Source organism: Dermacentor andersoni, chromosome 9, assembly GCF_023375885.2.
Source record: "Dermacentor andersoni chromosome 9, qqDerAnde1_hic_scaffold, whole genome shotgun sequence".
Taxonomy (NCBI): domain Eukaryota; kingdom Metazoa; phylum Arthropoda; class Arachnida; order Ixodida; family Ixodidae; genus Dermacentor; species Dermacentor andersoni.
This window is the reverse complement of record NC_092822.1, coordinates 75,446,758-75,467,750: the sequence shown is the minus strand read 5'-3', so window position 1 is coordinate 75,467,750 and position 20,993 is coordinate 75,446,758. Positions and strand designations below refer to the sequence as shown.

General features: G+C 45.0%; 1 protein-coding gene across 1 annotated transcript; it reads right to left on the bottom strand.

Annotated features, from left to right (window-relative positions):
* Positions 1 to 963: 963 nt before the first annotated feature.
* On the bottom strand, positions 964 to 20,288 carry LOC129380177 (uncharacterized). Its single transcript, XM_055068935.2, has 6 exons — positions 20,248 to 20,288; positions 14,793 to 14,984; positions 9,717 to 9,944; positions 4,627 to 4,764; positions 1,564 to 1,737; positions 964 to 987 (listed from the first exon to the last, which is right to left on the bottom strand). The coding sequence occupies exons 2-6, from the start codon at positions 14,949 to 14,951 to the stop codon at positions 964 to 966; spliced, it is 723 nt and encodes a 240-aa protein (XP_054924910.1). The 5' UTR covers positions 14,952 to 14,984; positions 20,248 to 20,288.
* Between the last annotated feature and the right edge of the window lie 705 nt (positions 20,289 to 20,993).

Genomic DNA, 20,993 nt, shown 5'->3' with positions numbered 1-20,993 from the left:
CCATCATTCTTCGCAAGTTGTGATCGCCATTCTACGTGTCTGCACTTGTTGTTTCGCGCTAGGTTCACTTTATCATGATGGGCCATGACACGAATTATGGGCTCGTAAAGTTTAAGTACTGTGGGATTCCCAGCGCAAACTCGTACAGCGATCACCCTGATCACCGTGCACACTGTCCCCAACTTCTTGCACACTGACACGTTTGCTTCTTCAGAGAGGTGCATGTTTGGGCTTAATCGTCCGCGTTCAAGTGTCGCTTTTTTACGTTTAGCTTCCGCGCCTCCAGCGAAGTCTTGGAGTTCCTTTCCCAAAAACAGGTTCATTGCAAAGGAGTAGAATGAGAAACACGAAAAAACAAAACAAAGGAAAACAAATAATTTCCTTCGACTGGATCATACCGGAGTGCTGTCGACGAACAGCTGAGGCATAGTGGTGCACACATATCCTCCACGAGGGCCTTTGAGAGGACCCTGCAGCGCGTTTTCCGGGTGACCATATTTGCTCTAAATCTATAGTCTCAGCGTATAATAGAACACAGAGCAAACGAATGAAAAATTGACCCAGACAAACCCATGTTATTGGTCAGAGAAAAATCAACTTACTAGCAAAACGAGAGTTACACTCCACTCGAATCTTCGCTGTCCTAGATGCCACATTTGTTTCCCATGACATCACGTGATGACACCGATAGCTTGGAAGTCGGCGCGCCACTGTTGCCAAGCCTGCTCAGTCTATTGGCCCCTGAGATCGGGCGATGCACGGCCCAATATCGGAGGCCATGGAGTCCCTTTCATGGTTACGACAGGTTACGACAGCTTCCGACTGGGGGCCGCTGGCGCACCAAAGTGCTATGCGATAATCAAAATGGTTTCAAAGCGTAATGACCTTGCTTTCTTTTCGCAGTACTTGCAGTATCGTGCGAACGTAAATTGCACAGTACATTTTTAACCAATAATTATAGCGTCACTCCTTGACGTCACGTCCTGTCTACGAAGTACACAAAATCAATGAATTGAGGTGATACAATAGGGTGCCCCTCAACAAGCTTTCCTTGGCGTTTTACAGGCCCCTTTAAATGTCTAATCGCTCAAAGTAGCTTAAACTAATGAAACACATGGAACACTTTTGTTAGCGTGCTTGAAGTATGAAAAAAATTTTGATAGTTCAGTAAAAGCGTAGATTGCGTAGCAATATGATCGCTGACACTTGCAACGGATAAGGCTGACACAGCTGGACAAATAAGCTACCGGGTTCGTGTGGCTTTGAGAGGGAACGTCTTTAGCGGCCAGCATCTGAAAGCATGCACGGCCCTCCTCATACGCAAGTATGCTGCAACATCCGTAGTATTTCTGTACACGATTTGTTGCGGAGAGGCACTTTCAGTTGTTCAAAAGCCCTCCCAGAAGGACCATTGCGGATCAAGCTACTGAGTGCTCCTAGTGTAATCTGCAAAATTGTAGGTTAATAATTGTGACTATTCTCTTCAAGAATAAATGAAAAACCAAATGGTGCAGTAAAATTAGAAAAAAAAAACTGATGAAAGAAGACGGACCATATGCGCACCTCGATAGACCGTTTCCTTTCGATGAACGAGCGCTCAGAGGCCCTGACAGCGAAGACAGCCTCGATGCCAAAATCAAGTGAGGAGCGCACTATCATGTCCACGGGGTCGACCGAAGGGTTCAAGTTGCTCAGGTTCAAGCCCAGGGTCGCTAGCCACGCAGTCAAGTCACCCACCTGCGAATAGTCAGTGCCTATTCAAGAGTTTCCCTCGCACGACAGGCTACATACACCAAAATAGACCAAAACAGTACTGCATGGGACGTTACTCGGCGCACAGTTTATTGAAATGCATCGTGCGCTCTTGAAGCCCTCACGAAGAGAGTAGTGTGTCAGGTTATGTTACAGCGAAGCTGTATAAGACTAGGATACCGGGATTTCTTCGTCTCCGTCATCAGACAATTCAACCAATCACAACCGAAGGCGCGCGCTCCGCGCGACTCTGGATTCTTTGAAGCACCACCAGATGGCGCTCGTCTCCGCGCATCCGCGGCCCTGGCCGTGCGGGCACAAGAAAAAAATACAGAACTAGAAAGCTCGCCTTCGCGCACAGCGTTCGCCGCAAGCGTTTCCCGGAAAGGTAACGGTTGCATAAGCTGCAGTTACGAAGCAAGGAGTGACGTCACTACACTTTCATGCTTAAAAGAAGCCGCCTAGAAACTGACTTCATTTGTGCTGCGACTGCGCTATGGAAAGGCCACGCATAGTTAGGACTCCGTATAGCCGCATGAAGACCCGACCAGAGCAGGCGGGAACAGCAACGCCAGCAAGCACAACGGCGCCGTGCTCAGGCTGGGCAGGACGCAGCGGTTCCTGGCCAAAGCAAGCTATGCCCATTAAGGACGTCTGAAGAGCAGCACGAATACGATAAGCTACGAAAGGAACAGCAGGGTCAGTATGCGCAATGGCGTTGTTCTCAAGCTCTGCAGAAGCGAATTCAAAGCTACGTCACATTGGTCTATCGAATCAGGTGATATATATACCACAGCTTCGCTTACCAACCGCTTTCACAGCGTGAACTGGGGCCATTTTTTTTTTACCTAATGTATAGATTTGGACGTTATAAACAACTTGCTCGGGCTTTCCTTTTCTCGTTTTTCTTTCATTGCCCCACTGCCTCTCTTGAGAAGCCGAAAATACCTGTCATCAGACAAGAGACGCGCCATGCAAGTTTCTGAACCACAGACTCACCTCTACCTGCCAGACCACCCCGAAGCCGAACAACCATGCATCCTGGGCTTTCACCTCTAAACCAACGGTAGTGCCATTAATGCCATACAAACGCATGTTCGAGACAGTCTATCGAGTCCTACGCGTGCTCGATCGTATCACCTCCAAGCATCACGGTTGAAAGGAAAAACTCGTGCAAGCCCTCGCCCGTCAGCCTCAGTCCTTTACTTACCTGCTTCGACCGAAACGCACCAACTGTCGCAGCTTCTCACCAGGAAACGTTATAAGTAGGCATATAAAAGCTCGTAATGCAGTAAGTTCAACGATTTGTGACATAATTAGAAGTCTCCTCAACCAGCTGAAACATTTTTGAATACATCTTTTTAAGGTAAATGTGTATATCTCATATAGAATAGGCACCACTACGGTGACCTTTCCGAAGTAATGGCAGCGCTACGCAGTGCAGGGAAGCCACCAATTAAATAATAAAAAGAAAACGATCGCATTTTTTCAGTCAGAATTTTCCTGTCTCTTCTGCGAACTCCCGAGAAACCAATGGGGTCGTTCACGTGGCGTCACCAAAGAGAAAAGCTCTCGATTGTTCCATGTATACGATCTGCTAGCATGCCTTTGCAATGCAATCGCATGCCCGCTCTAAGTCCTTGTCATCTCCCTTGCCTCTAGTGCATAATAAACTGATTTCACACCATGCATAGCGTGTTTTAAGCATCAAATGCTTTCAGCTCCCGTTGTCGGCGACCTTCAAGTGACCTTGAGCCAGAAGCCAGAGCCGTTATCAGGGCACTCAACCGAGAACACACGGGCAACCAGTCAAGACCGCATTACATACGCAAGTCACTTCCCAAACAAGTTACAGAAAAATATCGCTTTCGAGTTCTTCCGAACGTTTATCCAGAGCATCACTCAAGCTATAACTTCTAGAAGGCTGAACATTTATTTGTCATTTCCAATAGCGGCATTCAAAAGGCAGACGCAGGGCATATGTACCTGTTTGTTATCGTTTTGAGCACGTGTGCAGCAGTAATTCCATGTAGCCAAAAGGTGGAATGTCCTGAGATGCTATTCTTAGACATCGGCGAATTGCACTAGGTTGTATAATTCGACTTCCTGACAGCTCCGATTGGCCCCAAGGACTACAGAAGTACGACCTCTTTGATTGGCTCAAAATTCCGCCATAACAGGATTTGACAATGCGGCCGAAACCAACGATGCCCGAAACAATATCCCTCGTAAGAGGAAAGTGACGGTGCTTTCAAACAAGAAAACAAAAACAAACGTGACAATTAGTACTGACGTAGTGTATACGAACCACATAGAGAAATATAAGAAATATACGAGGAGGAGGGAGCGCCCATGCGGAGGGTAGCGAAGGCGAGTGAAAAACCGCTAGTGAGCATGGAGTGCCTCGGGGACACTCTTAAAGGGACACCAAAAGCACAATATTAAACCGAGCTAGATCGACAGAGTATTTGTCCAGAAGTATATCATCGTATTTATGTGGGCCAATAGACTTCGCTGCGTAGAAAATTTCCTCCGGAGTTCCCGCTGCTGCTTCTCAGATTGAACTGCCCGTGCCAAGACGGAGGAGTCGGCGTAATCTTCACGCGACCCCCTTCTAAACAGTTCCCTGCGAATCAGAACTGCTGACGTCACACATGTGATGTGCACCACACAGTCCACACCAGATGGCGCCACTCCCGATTTTCTATTTTTGTCAGTTTCTCGCTTACGGAAGCTCTGTTTTCATTCCGAGTGATGAATATGGCAAATATTACAAAAGCACAATCTTCCAATCGAGCTCGAATTAATATTTTTCGTTAGGTAAGGAAATGCGCGCTTAGAGCTCACAACCTGTTTGTATTCTCGCGTACTGACCTCGCTGCGGTGCGACGAGGCCAGCGCCACGCAAGCCTTGAAGAGTCCCGCAGCCTTATGCCAGGCCTTCTGCCCCGTAGCCGGCACCGTCGTCTCGCCAATGGACGCAATGGTGTAACTTCGCATGACTGCATTCACCTGCGAATGAACATGAAACTCCTGCATGTCCACGCGGACTACTCTAAGAGCATGCGGCATATATATATATATATATATATATATATATATATATATATATATATATATATATATATATATATATATATATATATTACTTGCGGCGAGCTTAGAAGTGGCCCGGTAAAAGAGGAATCAGCAGCATTATTTGTTAAAACTACATATTTCATTGGTACAATATTCTTAGTGTTACACCTGCTCTCTTACTATTCATGTGTTTAAGCAATGAACTGCAGCATTTGAACATTATATGCGACAATTAAACAGTGGAATTATAATTCTAGTTGCTCTATTATGCCAGTTATGAATTCATTCGGTGTCAATATCTGCACATGTTCACTTGACAGGTGGCTGAGTCAGTAGTGACTATCGGGCAACATAATTAGCCATTCTCATATTTGGATTAAGCAGGGTTAAATGATGCTGGAGTCTACAATTCAAACGGGAGAAGCTTGCCGACGAAGGCGGTGACAAGAGCTGCGTTTTGTGGTGTCGCATTTCTCACGATTTGCGTCGGCAGAGTTGACACAATGCTTGTGGCAAGCGTTACTGTGTCAGCGCAAAAGCCTACTTCCACATCAAGCCTGTCAAATGACAACGCTTTCAAATTCGCGTCGGTCGTTGAACTGCAGATAATGTGAGGATCATCGAGATCTGTGTAAGTCGGTGGCATAATAAATTAGAAGCGCGAAGGCTAGACTTCGGAAAGGACGAAAATCGCACCGTCTTTCAACAGGTTGCTTCTCGAAATAGAATCAGAATGTGGGACGCCTGAAAAGTGGAATGCAGGTAACGAAAAGCACCGCTCATATAAACTCTACAAAACCAATGACATATGAAACAGTCAAACATAGGCGTGAAGCCCCTGGCTACAGGTCCCGAACAGTCACATGTCAAGTTAACAAAATCCATTTCTAATTGCTTATCCAGACAGGCCAACAATACGATGCAATACTTCACGCGAGAGATTTTCAGCTGCTTCGAGTATTTCTCTAGTGTTTCTTGTCTCTGACAACGGAGTAGCATTCAGAACTAAGCACACGCCGATAATCGTTATCGTGCGGAAGCGAAATTTCTCGCATTTCTCCGTAACCGGCGGTTGAGGCGAGCGAATCTCAGCCAAATATCGAATGGAGTACAACCGTAAAGAAGAACATACACACGAATGCTAGATATATAAATCCTTGATTCGGTCGGCTGAAATCGTGCGATGTAAGATTAAGCGACATATATTATCCCTTAACTAACCACACCTTGACTCTGTCACAATCCTCTGGCACATTGGTAACCTAGGGCAAGAACTTCAAGATGGGCGTCGCTACCCTGTTTATTTTTATTTTTGTTACGTCCGCTGAACCAACTTCCAGGAGAGTTATTGACCAGTATAGATGAACTGATTAGTCGTTTCCTTTTGATCGGTCTATATATCTGAACGACACCTTAAGGCACACCGGACTTTTTTTATAAGCTTAGCAAGCACTGCAAATCGACATTAAGGGAGTGTTTTAGGGCAAGAAATTTTCAGAAAGGTCTCGCAATTAGCTGACGTATAGAAGAAAAATAAATGTTCCGATTCCATAATGCTACGAGGTAAGCTAGACTTTGTTAACGCCACTTAGATTACAATGACAGCGCGCAGCACACACTTTTTTTCCCTACACCTCGACCAGTTGCCGGTGGCTATTCGCGGGCTACAAATGGTTCGCGTGACGTGGTTGGCAGTATACCCGTGACCCAGGGTGGTCCTAAAGTAAGAGCGAATTGGCTCTGGTAAAAAACAACAGTGTTGAAATTTGGGTCTGCTGGCAAGACACCTTGATGGTATTTTTTTAAAGTGTTACCCAAGCAGTACAGGGACACCGAGAAGGAACAGCACAGACAACGCTAACTACCAACGACGAGTTTACTTCCGGTAAATAAAGACAATGTCTTTTTTGTTTTTTTAAAGAACGCCGTCGGAATAAGTATGCTGATTGTAGCATATGTGCCATATATCTAACACTGTTATTTTCCGGGAATGCCTAAATTGGCCAAAACCGGCAGTTGAGCGAATGAGCGTATAAGAGAGCACGCTAGTAGTGGAAACAAATCCTCGCCAGATGACTTTCTTGCCCTTCATTGGCGCGAGTGTGGTTTGCGTTACCCGCGTTCAAAGGGACACACGTCATTGGAAACAATAAATGTGAACTGATCCGCCTAATCACTGAATACGCTCACATTGAGGCATCTCGTGAAGCATACGTGATCAAATCGTCTTTCAGGGAAAGAAATGAATTTCTACGCGCGCGTCAACTCTAATAACGACTGCTTTGTTTGGCATGCATAACTATAAGCGTTAATTTTGTTAGCCCTGCGAGTGGACACGTGCGTGTGACGTAAAGCACGGGGCATAAAGAAAGCGTCGTTCTTTCCCGGAACTAAAGCGGTTTTTGGAAGTTAGCGCAGGTGTTTCTGTGTCTTGTTCCTAGTCGACTCGTCCGTGTATTGAGAGTGCTACACTATATGCTCTGCACCTGTACGCTCGATTTGTGATATCTAGAGATCCGGCCCTGCTCAGGGAGTTTAAGAAATATGGAGATAATCTTACAAATCAGCTTAGAGCTGCTAAGGATGCTTATATCGTGGGAATTTTTAGTGACCCAGCCAATCAGAAAAGTAATCTGGCGCAAATTGAATGCTTTGTTAAAGCCTAATTCAATTTCAGCTATTCCAGAGGTTTTGTGTCATAACGGGCAGAAACTTTCCGGAAATGCTATACCAAACACGTTTAATGAAATCTTCTGATTAAAGCTTCAGTTAAATGACGTTGATGGCCTCAAGAGCTATACTTAGTTCCTGCCTGTAAGTGCGTTTAGTAACACTCTATTTCTTCCCTCAACTAGCCCCTTAGAAGTCTTTTCTTGCTTCAGCGATATAGGTAACAGCCGGTCCCTGGACGCTGATGGTATCCAGATTCGCCCCGTAAAGTATGTGCTTGATATCATATGCCCTGTTCTTACCCATATTTATAACTTCATATTATCTACAGGCGTATTCCCTAAACAAATGCAGACTTCACGCGTTGTTCCAGTCTTCAAGCACGGCGATAAGGGGGCACTAAACAACTATCGACCTATTTCAATATTTACAGTGTTTTCGAAAGGTATTGTGAAATTATTGCATATCAGATTGCTATCATTTTTTAAACATCACAATCTGTTTCAAGATTTTCAACACGGGTTTAGGAAGCATCGCTCTACCGAAACAGCCCTCTCGACTCAAAAAGAAACAATTATAGGTGCATTCAGTCGTAATCAAATGGCATTAGGCATATACGTCGAATTTTCTAAGGCATTTGACTTAATTGATCATACCATCCTTCTTAGTAAATTATAAAACTATGGTGTGCGTGGAGCAGCGCATGCGCTCTTAGAATCCTATCTTTCAAACAGGACACAATTTGTAGATACAAACAGTGAAACATCTGCAAAGAAGCCGGTCGTTGTTGGTGTGCCACAGGGAAGAATTCTAGGGCCACTATTATTTTTTATTTATATAAATGACATCGTACACTGCACAGACAACGCAACATTTGTCTCGTATGCTGATCACACGATATTTTTTTATTACAGGGAATTTGGGAATAGAGATAGAAGTGATGGCTAACAAAACGCTGTCTGACCTAGATGCCTGGGCCTCGGTGAATTCTTTAAAAATAAACCCTTCAAAAACACAAGTTATTTTGTACACGCATAAAGGAAAAACGCTGACAAAAAAGTTGAATTTATTTCTGGGCTCTGAGCAGTTAGACTTGGTGGATTCTGTTAAAACCCCCGGAGTATATTTTTCCAAGCACCTTGCATGGAATGTACATGTTGAAAACCTCCATTCTAAGATGTCATCTGCCATTGGTGTCCTTGCACGTATGAGATCTATTCTTCCTACAAAAGTGAAGATTATGATCTACAATGCGTTAGTGTCCCCTATGTTGCAGTACTGCAGCATAGTGTGGTGTACTACTGGCGTAACAAATTTGCACAAGCTGTATTTGCTGCAGAAAAGAGCCATACGACATATTGCTGCTGTACATTATGCTTCTTCTACAAAACTTCTTTTTGCAAAGTACAAAATTCTTCGTGTTCTGTTTATATAACTATAAGCTGATGTTGTGTTATAAAGCTTTTGTTAAGTATGGTACCGATAGCATAATTTATCTTGCTAAGTTAAAAGCAAACACAAGTGTTCATCCAACCAGGCACAAAGAAATGTGGACTGTACCCACCCCTAGAACTACTTATAATGAACAATCTTTGTCCTACAAGCTACCTTCCCTTCTAAACTTATTAAACCATGAAGATTTTGATCCTTCGTGTAATCAAAATTGCCTTATTAAACGCTTCGTCCAGTCCATTTATTTTCAGGAATAGTACATCCTATCGAATTTTTTTTGTCCCTCTTGTCGATCGCTGCTTTTCATGTTAATGTCATTTCAAGCCTATTCAAATTGCTTCTATTGTTTCGCGCCTTGTTACAAAATTTTGTGTTACTCGATGTTATGTAATATTCGTCGATTTATTTGAACTCTTTGTGCATGACTGACCATCATCCTGCTGTTTTGCCAACTGTACCGGGGTCGGGACCTCGTCAAGCTGCTCAAGCTTTTAGTCCCGTACTCCTCCTATCCAAAGGAAATAAAGTTGATTGAATGATTGATTGACTAAAAAAAGAAAGAAAGAAGGAAAGAAAGAAAGAAAGAGAGAGAAACCTTCCGATGCAAAGTATTCTGTTCTTTGCAAAGACGCGATATTTTGCCGACAGGATGGTCACCGCGCGATCTATGCACGCTCCGGGGCCCAGCTTGCTTGCGATGCTCAAACTTCTAGAGGTGCCCTTTTTTGCGACGCAGAGCTCAGTAGACCTCCGAGAACGCTCACCTCCGAGAGGGCGCCGTTCACGTCGCCCCAGTATCTGCCGCACACGTAGTCGTAGAAGTCGTCGCACGGGTCGGCGGTGAATTTCACCTGCAGTCTGAGCCGCTCGCTCAACGAACGGCACTCGTTCGTGCCGCACGGGAACTCGTTTCTCGCCGCTTGCTCCCAAAGCAAGGGTCCGGCGGTGATCGACGGCACCTTCGACGCAGTGGCGGGCGGTGGTATGTTGGGCTGTCGGGAACAACAAAGAAAATTGAAAGGGCGATAGACTGAGCAGCTCAACTTAAGTTAGAGGCCAGAGCAAGAAAGATGGAGACGACTTTTACCGTTTTAAGTGACAGCTCTCTCTCTCTCTCTCTCTCTCTCTCTCTCTATATATATATATATATATATATATATATATATATATATATATATATATATATATATATATATATATATATATAAATGTATATATATAGAATCATATCATATGAAGCCAACAAACAATGACACTAAGCAAAACATAGGGGAAATTACTTTCAGTTACTAATTGAATTAAAGAAATGATAAATAGGTGAAAACCCCCTTTCTCATACATACATATACATATATATATATATATATATATATATATATATATATATATATGGACAGGCCGGACACGCCGTTATATGCAGTGCTAAAAAGCGGGCACGTTCTGTGCTACCGGGGCTTAGCAGAGAGACGAGAACTAGGAGTCTGATTCCTGATTAATAAGAACATAGCTGGTAACATACAGGAATTCTATAGAATTAACGAGAGGGTGGCATGTCTTGTTGTGAAACTTAATAAGAGCTACAAAATGAAGGTTGTACAGGTCTACGCCCCTACATCTAGTCATGATGACCAGGAAGTCGAAAGCTTCTATGAAGACGTGCAATCGGCGATGGGTAAAGTCAAAACAAAATACAGTATACTGATGGGCGACTTCAATGCCAGGGTAGGCAAGAAGCAGGCCGGAGACAAGTCAGTGGGGAAATATGGCATAGGCTCTAGGAATAGCAGGGGAGAGTTATTAGTAGAGTTTGCAGAACGGAATAATATGCGGATAATGAGTACCTTCTTCCGCAAACGGGATAGCCGAAAGTGGATGTGGAGGAGCCCGAATGGAGAGACTAGAAAGGCAGGAAAGACACACTGAGACCCAGCACCTCGAAAAGAACCTACGGGAGGAATTTTAGACAGTAACGAATGCAATACAAGCTCAGATGCAGGCGATATTCACGGAAATTCTGAGAAATATTTAGAGGCAACATGATGAACCTAAAAGTTGTAAGCCAGCAGATGAAAGATGACGGCACGGCCCATATGCATCCAATGAAACTGTCGAAGGTTTACGCAGAATGTATCCACACTAAGACAGCAAATTAAAAATTCAAACCCCTTGTCGTGCTTCTACAGGAGACAAGGGGACCGTGCACTATTCTAGGTTACCGAACCTTTCAGCAGGCTATGATACTACACCAGGGCAAAGGATACCAACAAGCGCAAGGCCAAGCTGCTGTTTTAGTTAGACATGATTGCACCGCAACCGAAATGCAAATACCAGATTTGTATAATGATTTCAGAGAAAGTGTGACAGTAAAGCTATGTCCGCGTAGCCACCAGCCAATGGTTGCAGTCTCCACGTACTAGGTAACAAGGGTTGCAGTCTCCGCGTACTACAGATCCCTAACGAGCAAGCACCGGAATGATTCCTACCAATGGCTCGGCAAGGTGTATACACAAGCCGGAGGCCTTCCCTTTCTAGTGGGGGGAGACTTTAACGCCACTCATGAAACATGGGGCTACGCCAAAGCTGACCCGAGAGGACGCATACTGCACGATGCAATAGAAATGTCAACTCTGGAAATATGCAACACACTAGAAACACCAACCCACATAGGGCTACACGCGCGACAACAGGACACAACGCCCGATCTGACACTAGCCACTACAGGGCTGATAAGGCAATGGAACGTAGAATCAACGACATGGGGAAGCGACCATTTACCAACAATTATCAAGCTCAATCGCAAAAAGATCAGAGAGAGGAGAGAAACGGTGTTTTCTGACTGGAAAGAATTTCGAATGGCCACCAGGGACTTTTTTGTGGACTTTGAACAATCCAGCTCTATGATAGCGGAGGCACGGCCGGAGGCCAGAGAAGCTATCTCATGCGATGACGCTACAACTCACATGGATATGCACCTTGCAAATCTATGGCGGAAGGTTAACCACCTCACACAGCAATGCCGGTATAAAGGAAAGCGTCACAAAGTTCTAATGCTCCTGAAACATCAATGCCGACTCATCAAGGAATACCAACAACAACTGAAAGCAGACACGTGGCACAATACGTGAGCGAAGCTTGGCTGGGAACCCGGCCTAAAAAGGCTATAGCAGATTTTAAGGAGCCTGCTTGGGAGCAAAAAAGGCGCGCCTCCTCTCGCGGAGCTCCTTTTGCGAGAAGAGCCTGCCGTGCTTGAGGACCGCGTCATCCACACTTTCTTCCCAAATGCTGCCGAGGCGCCTGGAACCGCTGCCTTCTGCCACGATATACAACGCGAAAGAGGAGCTAGACACGCCCTTTACGCTGAGTGAACTCGTAGCGGCTCTTGCACAAGGCAAAACGGAGTCAGCTCCCGGCCACGATGAAGTGACTTGGCAAGAACTTCGAAACCTCAGCAATGAAGCTCAAGAACAGCTATAAATAAAGATCCAGTTTCTTTTTACTCAAAAGAAAACTCGCCATCCTGGCCTTGCGAATGTGTATGTCCAGCGAAGCTGTTGAAAACCACCACTACAACTGCTGAGGGAGGTATGCAATGCTTTATGGCTTTAGGATAATGATATAGTACTTCTGTGGAAACCCGCAAGGTGGATAGAAGTAATTAATTAAGGGAAAATTAGATATTCACCTCTTCGTAGCAATTGCTACAAAGCAAACCCATACGGGTTCCTCGAAAGAAAAGCCTCAGAGTTGCAGAAAAATTCGTCCTGATCCGGGACTCGAACCCGGGACCACCGCCTTACCGGGGCAGGCTTTTCTTTCGAGGAACCCGTATGGGTTTCTTTTGTAGCAATTGCTACGAACAGGTGGATGTCAAATTTTCCCTTTATTAATTACTTCTCTCCACCTTGCGTGTTTCCGCAGAAGTACTACGTCAAAACGCTTGCCTTTGTTTCGTCTTGTTGACAAATTTGACTTCGCCCTACCATCTGCTAGCCGCCTGGTTAGCTCAGATGGTAGAACGGCTGCCCCGGAAAGGCGGTGGTCCCGGGTTCGAGCCCCAGATCAGGACGAATTTTCCTGCAACTCTGAGGCTTTTCTTTCGAGGAAGCCGTATAGGTTTCCTTTGTCTCAATTGCTACGAGCAGGTGGATGTCTAATTTTCCCTTTATTAGGGTAATGATAGTAGTGCTATGTTAGAGTAATGGGAGTAATTTTGACAGCACGCCGGCACCCATAGCATTGTTGCAACAACATTGAAATTGGTTGTTAGGCTGGTTATTTTATATACGACAGGCTAGGGACGTCACGTCGCAAGCTGGCGTCGCCATGGCAGCTTGCGCAACAGTAATCTTTACCGGGAAACATATGCGGTGAGCGTTACGTGCTTCTTTTGCCATCGCGAGCGCCTTATCACCAATTATCTGGTTCGGATGCATGTTTTGAGTTTGATCTTTAGTGAAACGTGTGCTGTTCTGTAGGTTCTGCGCATGATTCCAAAGAATGTAAGCGCTGTTCGCTTCACTTAGCTGAGTGCTTGTAGCCTCTGCCTTACGGGGCTATGAGCCATTGCATTTTTTGCTTGCTTACGGGGGTATGAGCCATTGCCGATGATAGTTTTCTGTCGACGGACGCGAAAAAGTTCCGGGATCCTAGCCAGATACAGTTTCGCTGCAACGTAAACATTGATTTGATTTGAAGAGCAGACGACTTTTTGGGCGCCCCATGAAACAATTGAAAACGTGAGAACTGCAGAATAACAACGACGACGATACTTTTCAATGTGTAGCGGCATTCTTAGCATTGTTTTACTTGTTACCGTTGATATCTTTGAATCAGCTTGACACTGTTGTCAGGTTGTCGCTATTGCGCAATACATGCTTGGTGTATTCAAAATTTCTTCGCGAACGTCGCACCACGTCGACAGCGGGACAGCAATGCCTAATCAGATTACTGACGTGACGGGAACAGTGTTGTATTTCGTCGAATCTACGTGAGCATCATCTCCGGAATGAAGAGCAACGGGTAATCAGTGCCGAACCGTTAGATCAGATTCGACGTGACTGCCGACTGCGGTCGCCGATATCATTGTCACTGAAGTGTTGCTTTCCTTTTTAGGCACACGTTTTGTCAAGTAACAAGTTCGGTTCTGTATATCTTTCCTTCGGCAGTGCTCCTATACTGGTTCGGCATCAGTACGCAGTGCACTGATATCAGTGTGGAGAAACCGGCTTCACACCGATATACTATGCCGAATGCTTTGTACGACAAATTGCTTGCCCACTGGGTAGAATGACATTTATCTGTTTGCAATTCCACATAGCATTACACGTGAGCTGAAATTTCAGAATGACCACTACATAGATCAATTTGTTCTCCAGACCCTCTGCCGTCGAAGCTAGATTTAGTTTCCAATAAAGGACCATAGGCCGTTTACCGAAGAGAAAATAAACGCTGGGTGACTGGTCGTCTCCCAGGAAGCTTTGGCGGTAGACGAATTAACCTCTCTCCTTTGCATTATTGCAACCAAACTCGCGTCCTTTTCACACACTTTCTTTAACAATATCCCAATTATTTCTCTCATCTCCGAGGATTGCATCGCAGGATTGCACCAGCGAAGCCTTGGACTCGTGGCATCCACCAGCTTCACTGATTTTTTAAAATAAAATGTTCATCTCTCTCAATCTATCTCATTTCTTTTCCTTCGTGCTACTTTTCATCTCTCTTCTGCACCCAGATAGTTTCCTACAATACACTTGCAAAAAAGAGACGGAGTTTTATAACTTTCACCGTACAGCCGTACACTGCGATCAGGACTGTTTGCGTCTAACACCGATGCCACTTACCGCCGGTTCTTGGGTGAACAAGAAGAAACCCAATACGGCGATGGTGAAGAGCAGTGGCAGCATTCCGAGCAAGCAGAAAATGACCAGCCCAGTGGAATATCTTTCGGTCTTGTCCAACTCTCGCCATCTGTGGCTAGACGCGGTGTCTTCGACTCCCATGTGAGTGGGTTCCAGGAGCAACTGACCCTGCGACTGTTCGCCGTGCAATGTCACTCGATTAGGACGGAACGTTAGGTCCGACGAGATCGCTACACTGTACACTTCAGAACATTCTCAGCACTGGTTCCTGTGCCAGCTAAAATAAAACTTGCTGAAGCGAAAGTCGCGGCCCCAAATTTATGCGATACATCAAATCTCCGGCAACAAAGAATCCCTTCTCGCTGTCAACACAGGTGTGACAATAAGGACAATGCTTTGTCGGGTGCTGCGTGCTGCCTGTTTTAAGTCAGTAGCTTGCACACAGAGGGCGCCACATCTTCGCTGATAGGCCCGATTGAGCCATAGAGTTTCATGCAATGATTGCTAGAGATAATTCTGGCGCTAGCTGTCTACGGGAGCTGCAATCTGGGTGGTTCAGCCAGCATGGGAATTATGCGTAGCGCGTGGATTTGCTTAAACTTCGTCCTTATGGTTTCAAATGACTTCGTGAACTTGTCACTCTCAACAAAGTATTGTGCAACAAATAACAAAGTAAGCGTTATTAAATCTAGTATTGTAGGAAACTCTATGGGGCGAAGTACTTCTATAGTCGGAAATAATGGCAAATAGGTCTAACGGCGTTAATTTTCGTATTGAAGTACAAAGACGTTTATAGAGACATTGCGGGCGTCCATAAATTATTTTGTCTAATCTCTAACGGTTAAATTTAGTAAGTTGTTATTTGAAATTTTCAACTTTGTGTTTGGGCATGGCAAACATGTATGGAGGACGAAAAACTAAGGAGAGGCCATGACGTAACTCTGTGAAGCTCAGTGACGCCAGAAGCTGGCGTGCATAGGCACCGACTACGGGGGGTGTGTGGGGGAGGAGGGTTGCGGGGCCCGAGCCCCATCCAGTGTTTTCCGGGGAGGGGGGGCTGAGCCCCCCCTCTCACCTAACGTGTCATTTTCAGTTTTGTCACACGCATCATTTGAGGTTTCTTTTGACTTGCCTAGATCTTTTCACTTAAAATTTTATTGTGGCTAATAGCTTAATGCATCATTGTCAGCGCAGACGCACGCGGATTTTGATTCATGCTTTATTTCTGCAAATCTTTACAACAGCACAACGAGCGCATTAGAAGTACCAGTGGCGGCTTTCTCATCCGTATTTTCTCACTTCAACATCGCTAGAAATTTCCACTGTAAACACCATGCACATACGCAATATATTAAGACATACACACAGGAGAAAGCTTACTATATATTTTTAAGAGGAGGAGGTAGCCAATTAACAATTATTTCTAAAGGTATGGGTAGATTATGCCTAGAGAATGAATATGTTGCTGTATGTTCACCTCGCTTCAAAAGGTTTTGTGTTGCATGCTTTTTTGACCCTGAAAGAGAAAGACCTGTAGACTTTAGTGACTCCAGGAATCTTTATCAACGACGTGTGAAATGCACGTGAATGATATGTGTATCAGTATCGCTTCTCTTTTCAGTAACCAAAGCTAACGACTCATTCAACAAACACTTCTACTAATTTACAACATTTGGTGCAAGCCGCTGTAGATTAAGATAGCCACGTAAATGACGTAACACATCGTCGGCGGTTTGAGTGGCTGAACTTCGTAACCCCATCCTAGCCGCGATTCTCTGCTACTTTGCCGGCAAGAGAAAAGCGTTTAGATGTGCCTAAAACATAGTCTAACAAAATACATGTAGATTCTAAGTTTTACTTTCTAAAGCATATTTTGTTCAGAATGCTGTGCAGCTTATATACAAGTTAGATCGCGAAAGAAACGGACTGTATTAATTAGCCATGCGACGGCTACCCTGCAAACATATGGTGTAAAGCATATCCGCCAACCTGCGGGCTTTAAAGATCGTAATATCCCACTCACAAGACATATAGGGAAGGAAGGGGGAGGTAGGTAGCAAGGAATTCTATTTAAAGCTTGCCCATACTCACTTTGATAAAGATTGCTTAACGTTCGACGCAGCACACGAACAACAAAGAAGGTGTCTCAGCTAATATTGAAAAGCAACTCGTACAATGGACAAACCAACACGTATGAGGCAAAAACACCGGAGAGAAAATGACTACGTGGGTGTTTTCGCTCCGGTCTAAGTGTCGCCTTTTCAGCGGTAAACATGCCTCTTCGTGATCAGCAACTAGGCCAAGAACAAGTTTTCAACTGCCCTTCAAACACATGACAGTCACAGCACATGAATTCGCATTGTGACAGCGGAGACGAGCGGTCAGATACCACGCACCAGTATCTCGCAACTCAAACGTCCTGCTTTTGGATATTGACGACAGTGACTTTCGCTTTTCGTTCTCTCCCTCTATCCTTATGCAAGCATGCGTGGTATCTGTGGCACATATATTGAAGGATAAATCTGTTGCTTCGGACTCACCACATTATAAGGGACGAAATACGGCAACTGAACAGCAGGCGTCATTACCAATTATTTTCTTCTTCACTTCTCAGAATCCTCGTGCCAAGTGCAAATGCACAATTGCGAGCAATCGTCCAAATAAGAGGCCAGCGGTATTGCGCGTGCCTGAACACACTTTAAAGCCCAAAATCAGGGACGATGATGAACAAATGTTTACTTTAAAAAAAAGAGCGTTCGAATTGAAGCTGTGAGGTAATATTAGGACTGGTTATGTTTTATCGAATCAAGACACCTCGTTCGTCATTCATGCGTTCATTCAAGGAAGGAAGATGATTTCGGTCTGTGTTTACAAAATTCTTTGACGCTAGAAGTGTTTGTAAGAGCAAATGTCCGTCAATCAATCACTGTACACAATATTAGTGAAAGCGGCCGGTGGTTGGCAAAGAGCGCTTACGAATAAAATATCATCGGGAATTCGGCCCCGAAGTTCGTGAGGTGATGTCACTCAATTTGCTCAAAATGTTGTCAGATGACACAACGTGTCTGCGTCACGCGAGCAACTGTCCAAGCAATCGTGCGTGCAATTGAAACAATAGGTTGTCAAGATAAAAAAAACGACGGCACGATAACGACGGCAACGATGGCAGCGATGGCATGACGACCACTGCGACCCCGATGGTATGACTCTTGCTCGGTGCGCCACTACTCTTGCACCTCCTTCCCAGCAGCAGTGAAGTTCTCGCATCGGAGCCATCGTGCTATATTGGAGCTCTTGGAGCTCGCGCAGCTTCTTCCACTTTTATAGAACAAATTGTCGCTCATAAATTGTCTTTCGCGATTTCCTTTCTTTCCCTATGAGGTAGTTACTCATAGCAGTTTTGTTTTCCATTGCCGCCACCCATAAGATTGTCTAAGCCTCTCTCACTTTGCGTTTGACGTTCTCTGTTGCCAAGTTACTGACCTTACCGGTCGCATGCTTGCTTGTAAGCTTCCTAGTTCTTTTCCTCCGCTGTGATTCAATGTTTTTCGTGTACAAATATCTGAACACTGTCGAAACCCATTTACTTTCATATTCCTCAGACGTTCTTCAAAATCAATGTTACTCTGAGGTTCCGGCCCTCACTTTAAAACTTTGCACAGCTTCATTTGTAGTCTCCCCGTGAGCGCCCAATGCGAGGCGTCCCACTGACCTTTGCTTGCCATCGTGTCCTGATTGTACCCCTGACTTCAAGCAAACAACCGCATTTCCAAATGTAAGTTCTGGAAGCATTGTACATTCCCACATACCCCTTAGCACCTCGTATCTATTGTATCCCCATAGCGCACTGTGTTTCATTACGGTCGCATACCTCTTCCATTTTCATATTACTGTTTTTTTACTGTATCTCCAAATGTCTGTCGCCTTGCCCACCGATATCAGCCAGACATTGCATATCACGTTGCATGTTAGCAAGCAACAGAATGTCGTCCGCATAAAACAAGCCTGGAAGCTGCTTTTCTACTTCTGTACCCGCCTGTTTGTATGAGAGATTAAACCAGATATTACTTTCATCTAGCGCCCTTTCCATCCTCACCATGTAAATCATAAATAGCAGTGGAGATAGAGGGCACCCCTGTCTCGGTTTTGTGGTAATATAAACTTTTTCCTCGCTCCTCATCCCTTCCCACTTAACGCAAACCGTATTTTCCCCGTAAATCTCCTTCATAAACTGTACACAGTCGTTGCCTACACTTTCGCGTTGCAGAATATCCCGCAAAATGTTGCGGTCTACGTTGTCATACGCTCCGGTAATGTCTAAAAAAGCCACATGTAATGGTCTCCTTTCATCTCTGTATATGTCTAAAGCCTGAGTGAGAACAAATAAGTTATCAAGCAGACGCCTACCTATTCTAAAGCTGTTCTGAAGTTCTCCCAATATGCCATTTTGTACTGCCAATGCTTGCAGTTTTAATTTAATCGCCTGCATTGCTAACCTCCATATTACCCATGTAATGGTCAATGGTCTATATGAATGAATCCTATCTTTCTTCCCCTTTTCTTTACAAATTAAATTCATTCTACTTCGTCGCCAATTGTCTGGTATTTGCCCATCTTGTAAGCCTTTTTATACTGCTTTCAACATTGCCTCCTGACCTTTTGGTCATGGTTCATTGATAAGCCTAACGGGAACCTCGCCTAAACCTGTGGCTGCGCGTTTAGACTTTTTCTCTTCAGCTTTCTTCAATTTAAAATTTCTCAACACCATTTCCTTTATCGTCTGGTTCTCGTTCATGCTCTTTTGTTCCTCAGAAACTGCCTCGTCATTGCCTTGAAATGATTCGGCTATTATTTTTTTAGTGTACTTTAATGTCGCGTCCGCTTCCAGTTTGTTTCCATCTTCGTCTAGGATACGTTATTGTATTGTTCCCGAATTCCTACCTAATAAGTTAACGTGGTTCCATAATATTCTAGGTGCGGCCTTCTTCTTCTCATGTATTTATTGCAACCAACGTTCACTTTCACCTTTAATATTTGCTTAATCCTTAAGAACACTAGGCGCCATCCAGCGGTGCCATCGTGTAGTCTGCGCATACGTCCAAAATGCATTTCGCGCCGGTGCGTGCGAAAGCTGAGAAACGCGTCGTGCGGCAGCCGGGCTCCGCTCTTGCGCAACATTCTGGACACGCTGCGTCACCTAGCGGCGCGGCCGAGAAGTCCGCACGTGGTCCCCGAGACGAGAAGCGTGGTGCGCTGGTGTGTGCGAACACTGAGAATTGCTCCCTCGCTTACCGCACATCCTGTGACACATACTCAGTGACACACGTTGGGGAGGGGTTCATTGAAATGCGGCACATAGAGGGTGCATTTGTATTTCAATGAAAGAAAATAACATTTTCCTGCCATTGTAGAGCGGCACACACCTACTAGCACATACCCAGTAATGCGTGTCGTGTTGCCATCAAAGAAATTCATTCAAGCCGCCCTCCTCAGCGAGGCATCCGAAGACCAGGAGTGGGCCGTCCAGCGGGCCAGGGTCATTGCCGAGGATCTCGGAAGATTTTCCTTGGGCGATGGACCCCTGGAAGCCTAGCCCTGGGCACCGACAGCAATCCCCGTTGGACAAATAAACTTTATTCCTATCCTATCCATTAAAGACTAGCACAGACCGGATGGCGCGCATACCCAGTCCTCCAAGTCGCTGTCAAAGAGTTTCACTGAAGAGCGGTGCATACGCAGTCCGGCAACCTACAGTGACCCAAGTGCACATGGGCGGGAAATAGGCACATATGTACACATTGCCGCATACTCAGCCACCCTAGCTGGACCTACGGTTATTTCCGAACCCTGTTCCCTCAGCGCAGCAGCCCGATGAGCTACCCATTGGACCACGGACTACCACGTGACCAAGCAAGGCGGGAAAACGGTAAGGTATACAAGCATATTAAGCTCCCGGAAAGTGCGTGAGGTACCCTAAGAATGCTAACGCATTAAAAATGCAATGACAGTGAGCCGATTGTAATTCTGTCGATTCCGTTCATGCACAAGTTGTCACACAGCTTAAAGAATATTTGCAAACAGATAGAACGATGACACAGCGTTTTGTACCGATTAAGCTGTCTAGAGTTTGAAATCTTGATACATGTAATCTAAAGGGTGATAATTGCGGCGTTGGCGGATGTG

Bases quoted from the DNA above. Each gene is read 5' to 3' on its own strand.
- LOC129380177 (XM_055068935.2), bottom strand. From the start codon at position 14,951: ATGGGAGTCGAAGACACCGCGTCTAGCCACAGATGGCGAGAGTTGGAC. The intron at 4,765-9,716 runs GTGAGCGTTCTC...GTTCATTCGCAG, and splicing joins TGAACGGCGCCCTCTCGGAG to GTGAATGCAGTCATGCGAAG. The intron at 988-1,563 runs GTGCGCATATGG...TGTACTTCGTAG, and splicing joins AAAGGAAACGGTCTATCGAG to ACAGGACGTGACGTCAAGGA.